The 6,693-nt window shown below is 38.5% G+C and overlaps 1 protein-coding gene across 3 annotated transcripts in view; it reads right to left on the bottom strand.

The window, feature by feature from the left end:
* Positions 1-1,595: 1,595 nt before the first annotated feature.
* The window catches only part of wnt11 (wingless-type MMTV integration site family, member 11), a 49,406-nt gene continuing 44,308 nt past the window's right edge, over positions 1,596-6,693 (bottom strand). For all 3 annotated transcript variants that reach the window (XM_062046442.1, XM_062046441.1, XM_062046443.1), the window contains exon 6: positions 1,596-2,626. In XM_062046442.1, coding sequence (XP_061902426.1) covers positions 2,452-2,626 — 175 coding nt within the window. In that variant the 3' untranslated portion in view covers positions 1,596-2,451. The remainder of the gene's footprint in view (positions 2,627-6,693) is intronic.

The raw sequence follows: 6,693 nt of genomic DNA, 5'->3' as shown, positions 1-6,693 counted from the left end.
ATGATAAATATTGTCTTCCTTTTGCTGTTTTCGCTTCATAACTTAGTTTTTTCATGTGAATGCAGTGCCACTTTTTATGTTAGTCCATTGTTCGGTGTTACACTGAAACGATTTCTACCAGAAACAATGACAACAATTATGTTTCAGAATGATACACCCATAAAGATAACTTCCTGTCACGACGTCGTCCTGTGTGACTTATTGACGACCCAATTGGGCAATTTGGGAAACTTGAAGGCAGGGTCTCGTTTGTGTTTGCTGTAAGCTTTGGTATGTCATGCTACCTAAACAACGCCGAAAGTTAGCAAGAACACTTACATTAAAGTAATTCACGCATACTCTAGAAAGTTATGGCGTTTAATAAATGTTTCTGCAAACATTATATTGGCAACATGCTGACAAAAATAAACGGCCTGAGCAATCCAACTAAATTTATGAATGATTGTGTAGGTTTCTGCAAATTCAGAAAATGTTCAAAATGATTGGAATCTGGGGCTGTGGCTATCGATTATTTTAGTAGTATGTCAATTAATTTGTTCGATTAATGAATTTGTTCGATTAATGCACTAATAGATAAGTAATGCATATTTTGATAAAATAGTTGAAATAAACAAGGATTTTTCCGGATTCCTTCTTACAAATGCACATAACATGTCCAGGGTGCACCCCGCCTTCCGCCCGAGTGCAGCTGGGATAGGCTCTAGCCACCCCCACGACCCCGAGAGGGACAAGCGGTAGAAAATGGATGGATGGATTGAGCATTGCATTTGCACTTTTAACACAAGAGCATCTCTATATATAACTTTTATAAAAAAAAATTTAAAAAGTAAAAAAAGACAGCCCAAAACCAGGGAATAGATAATGAATAAAGAACTAAATAAGAGGACTCTCTTATAAATGATGTAAATTGAATGACAATGTATTTAACAATTGAACACATTCACATTTGAAAATGTTAATTCATTGGAGGAGTAGTGCTCCATTTTTGGACATCCAACTGGTTAGCATTAACATACAAACTGTAGATGCTAACATGTCCTCATGTGTTTCTATAAAACATTTTTTGTGCAAGTCAAACATATAAGATGTTAGCAATCAAAATATACTTTTACTTTGTTTTCTGTTTCTTTGCTGCTGTTAAACGTGAAGGATGTTTTCTGGCAATGTGCTGCATCGTCGATGTAGCGATATTGTGAAGTGCCAGCTCCATTAAATGGTGCAAACATTTCACCACCATCTCTGTCCTTTTCACTTTTAAAATGATGCCAAAACCTTTGGAAGCTTTTCTCGTCTTCTTTGGGCCCTTTTCTCTTTTTCCCCCCTCGTCTTTGAGCCAACGGTCTCGGCACTCTGCTATTCCCCGCCGCACGCACGCACACAGGCCACATCCCCCGCAGCGCAACAAACATCACCGCATGTGCGCTCGATTAGAGCAGTCTCGCGGAAACAATGTCTACGTATTTTAAGTTCCGGGCACTCTACGCTGTCCGGATTTTATACATTTGTATTTATTTGTACTCATTAAACGAATCATCGAAGCAAGAAAATACAAATCAAAGCTTTTTTTCTGATCGATTTATTCGATGAATCGTTGCAGTCCTATTGAAATCATACAGAAAATACATTAAGAACAGTTCAATGGGCATATATAATATTTATGTTAGCATTATTTGTTGTTGTTTTTTTTGTATTTTGGATGACAGGTGAGGCTCTAAGAGCACTGAAAACCTTTTTTTTTTTTTATGTTAAGGAAAAAATTAAAAAACATGTCATAATCACTTAAACATTTCATAAATACTTATCTTTATTCCAGTATACAAAATACGAGTATGTACATCCACACAGAAGTGGTTTACAAAATCCATTCATTCATATGCTCTAAAAATAGAATACAATTTGATGGCTGCAGGTCAAAGGTCAAGGACAATCAATCTGCAAATCCTTTCAGTCCACAGGGATGAAGTCATGCAGGACGACGTGACAGTCCCAAGTACTCGAAGTTCCCTTTATGTTTCCTTTTCCTCCCTTGTCCTTTCATGCAGAAGGAAAAAGTGTCAACTGTACCTAAAAAAAAAAAAGTCCCACGAGTCCAACAAATCCCTTCCATTTGTGTGGAATGAAGCCAAACATAAGTCTCAGTCGAGAAGGGGGACCATCTTTCTCCTCCAGCATAAAAATCCAATATTATTACTTTTTTTATTAGCGCTACAATATAAGAGACTTCCCTCATCCCCGTTGGGGGAATTCATGGTCATTAACAAGAGAAAGTAACTACCCAGGAGGACTGCGGTCTTCACATAAACTGTCGTCACAGTCCATGTCCGGCAGAAAGCAGACAGCTTGGATACTAAAGTGATGACTAGACCACGTCACATGCTAAAGCTGAAGACTGCTTTGCCTTCTGGTTATCTTTGGTTCTTCTGCGACTCGGTGGGATGGAGGGGGGAGGACTCATTTGCAGACGTATCTCTCCACCATCCTCTCGCACTTCCTGCAGGTGACGTAGCAGCACCAGTGGTACTTGCAGTGGCAGCGCTCCACCAGCTTTTCGCTGTACGGGTTGTAGCCGCGGCCGCAGCACATCAGGTCACAGCTGTCGCTGCCCGCCGAGGTTTTGTTGCACTGCCTGCAATGAGCGTACACAAAGTTAGAAGATTGAGTGAGCGCCTTTTCTTTTAAAAGACAAGCCTGTTCCAGTTTGACTTCCCACCAGAGACAATTAGGTTAATGGCTCCGTTGGAAACGTTTCAAATTCCCAGCCTGTGAAGCGCTCACAATGACCCTTTAAATACTCCTGACCCACCAACGCGCCCTCATCTTTGAGCCCGTGCTTTGAATGGGCAGTGAATAGGCCGCCATAAATCACCCTTAATACGCAGGCCTGCCCCCTTTTTAACTTTGCCCTTTCCACGTTATGCCTCGGTTTTATGACGGCACAGTGTTAGCCACCAGCAGGGTGAGACGGGCGCAGGGTAAATGGCAGCAGAAGGACGACGGTCAGTAAGAGTTGCAAATAACTTCATTATATTTGTGAGACCTGGGAAACACTTTACTTGTATACTTTCTATACTTGAAACACAGTTATAGTTGTGTACAGTTTAGACCAGTGGCGTGCAGTCACTAGAGGCAGGGGAGGCACGGCCTCACCTGCCATCATGGAAAGAAAAAAAAAAGTAAAAAGAAAAAAAAATTAATTAAATTGTTATATGTATCCAGTGATTGTACTAAAGTTATTTTCCATTTAACTTAACCAGTTTTAGATTGTTTTTTTTTTATTTTCACATTTGCCGTTCAAATACTGAGAAGAGACGGTGCGGTGATCAGCAGCCAGTTGAGGCACGTCACTGATTTGTGCCTCAACATGGATTGTGCGCAATGACTCGGCTAACTGCTGGCCTGCTGTGCAGTGAGACCGTATTGCTATATGAACTATATTATACATTTCCATAGTTTAGTTAGCTGAGGTATATAATGTACAGTGTATTTTCTCAACAACTTTATGTGTGTAACGTATTTCTTGTGCTGAGCGATCATAAAACTCTGCTGCGAAGACGCACTGTGAGAGGCTTGTCTCATAACCCCGCCTCCTGGTGCCAAGCAATTCCGCCGCAGAATGCACCGCCAGACGGGAGCGCCGCGGCCACAACAACCAAAGCCCAAACCCAAACCCTCCACGTGCAAGACCGAATCCACCCAAAAAAAGTCACTTAACAAGAAGCCAAAAAGTGCAAAAACAACAATGCTCGCGCTGCAGGAGCCGCGAACGACCGCAGGGACACAACATTAGGTACACCTGCACTGCAGGTTCATATGTTTGTAAATCTGACTGTGATGATGCAGTCGTGCCTCACCAGACATTAACCTCACCGCACGCCACTGGTTTAGACATACTTATAGTTGTGTACAGTTTATACATCGTTATAGTTGCGTGCAGTTAAGACATAGCTATAGTTGTGTGCAGTCTTAGACAGTTATAGTTGTGTACAATTTAGACATTGTTATATTTGTGTATTGTTTCGACATAGTTATAGTTGTGTACAGTTTAGACATAAATATTATAGTTGTGTGCAGTTTAGACATTGTTATAGTTGTGTACAGTCTTAGATAGTTATAGTTGTGTACAGTTTAGACATAGTTATAGTTGTGTACAGTTTAGACATAAATATTATAGTTGTGTGCAGTTTAGACATACGTATAGTTGTGTACAGTTTAGACATAGTTATAGTTGTGTACAGTCTAGACATAGTTATAGTTGTGTGCAGTTTAGATGTATTTATAGTTGTGTACAGTTTAGACATACTTATAGTTGTGTACAGTTTAGACAGTTATAGTTGTGTGCAGTTTAGACATAGTTATAGTTGTGTACAGTCTTAGATAGTTATAGTTGTGTGCAGTTTAGACATAGACATAGTTGTGTGCAGTTTAGACATAGTTATAGTTGTGTGCAGTTTAGACATAGTTATAGTTTTGCACAGTCTTTGATAGTTATAGTTGTGTGCAGTTTAGACATAGTTATAGTTGTGTACAGTTTAAACATTGTTATTAAAGTTAAAGTACCAATGATTGTCACACACACACTAGGTGTGGCAAAATTATTTCTCTGCATTTGACCCATCACCCTTCATCAACCCCTGGGGTTGATTTTTGGTGATTTAACCCCCGATTCCAACCCTTGATGCTGAGTGCCAAGCAGGGAGGTAATGGGTCCCATTTTTATAGTCTTTGGTATGACTCGGCCGGGGTTTGAACTCACAACCTACCGATCGGGCGGACTCTAACCACTATAGTTGTGTACAGTTTAGACATAGTTATAGTTGTGTACAGTTTAGACGTACTTATAGTTGTGTACAGTCTTAGATAGTTTTTATAGTTGTGTACAGTTTAGACATTGTTATAGTTGTGTGCAGTTTAGACAGTTATAGTTGTGTACAATTTAGACATAGTTATAGTTGTGTACAGTTTAGAAATTGTTATAGTTGTGTACAGTTTTGACATTGTTATAGTTGTGTGCAGTTTAGACATAGTTATAGTTGTGTACAGTTTAGACATACGTATAGTTGTGTACAGTTTAGACATAGTTATAGTTGTGTACAGCTTAGACATAGTTATAGTTGTGTACAGTTTAGACATTGTTATAGTTGTGAACAGTTTAGACATAGTTATAGTCGTGTACAGTTTAGACATTGTTATAGTTGTGTGCAGTTTAGACAGTTATAGTTGTGTACAATTTAGACATAGTTATAGTTGTGTACAGTTTAGAAATTGTTATAGTTGTGTACAGTTTTGACATTGTCATAGTTGTGTGCAGTTTAGACATACTTATAGTTGTCTACAGTTTAGACATAATTATAGTTGTGTACGGTTTAGACATAGTTATAGTTGTGTACAGCTTAGACATAGTTATAGTTGTGTACAGTTTAGACATAGTTATAGTTGTGTACAGTTTAGACATTGTTATAGTTGTGTACAGTTTAGACATAGATATAGTTGTGTGCAGTCGTCCATAGACAGACTAGTTTTCTCAAAGAGCCACAATTACAGATGGGTATTGGTTTCATTTTAGGCAATACTAGTACCATATTGGTACTTAAAAAATGGTGTCGGTGCTTAAACTGTGTCTGAACTGGTACTTAAAAATGGAAAACATACAATTTTTTGTGAAAACCCCCCACAAAAAACGGCTTTTGTAAAACTGATGATCATAATAACAAGAGTTTGTGAACGCAACCTCGCTTGCTTTAACCACCATTGGTACATAATAAGGAAGTAGTAGTTCATTTGGAACATGCTCACAAAGTTACATCAAAATCTAAATTGTTTACAGTTGACTGTTCAACAAGTTTCGAAAGCTTATTACTCCTACCCCTTCATCATTTCACATCCCAGCAATCACTAATAGTGATGGCCAAGCTACTTGGAAAATGTAGTAACCTAAGCTACTCTCGATTAAATGTAGCTAAGCTACAGGAGACGCTATCCCCAGAGAACTGTAGCAAGCTACACTACAAGCTACACGGCAAAAGTAGCTTACTACATCAAAGCTACATTATATATCAATATATATCTCAACTTAAAGTCCAACTTTCCACCAAATAGGCAGAGAATAAATGCTCAGTTTGATTGTTTGTTTTCATAAACACAACTGGAAACATGCCCTATGTCTGGCTTTTTAACATTTTAACATTTCTTTTAACTTTCAAAGTTTTAGTATCGTGTACAAAATGAGGGGGAAAAACACTGTAAACAAAAGGCAGTGAAACAACAATGGTAATAGATAAACACCAAAATATATACTCTCAATTGGAATGGGAACTTTTCAGCGCAGGATATAAATGACTGATTCAACAGAAGCCATGGTGGCAAAGGGACAATAACCTGGCCAATGGAAAAATGCAAAACATTTGTTTTACAAAACAGACATTAAAACCTCTATTTTTACACCAACAGAAATCAATAAAAGATTACATATTTTTGTGCCAGGACTAGAACCCTATTTAAATGTTTTACCAGTGTTAACTAAGCAGCATGGGGTAATCGGAATTGATACTTTCCCATCTCCCTGAGTGGTTTGCCCACACCAATGTGCACTATCAAGTTAGCCAGTACAAAACAGAACTTTTATTAAATGTAAAATATTATGCATATGAAATAAAAGTACTGGTAAATGGCCTATGTTTGCACCCTGGAGGAAAC

This window comes from Entelurus aequoreus, linkage group LG05 (genome assembly GCF_033978785.1).
Source record: "Entelurus aequoreus isolate RoL-2023_Sb linkage group LG05, RoL_Eaeq_v1.1, whole genome shotgun sequence".
NCBI classification, from domain to species: domain Eukaryota; kingdom Metazoa; phylum Chordata; class Actinopteri; order Syngnathiformes; family Syngnathidae; genus Entelurus; species Entelurus aequoreus.
This window is presented reverse-complemented; position numbering and strand designations above follow the sequence as displayed.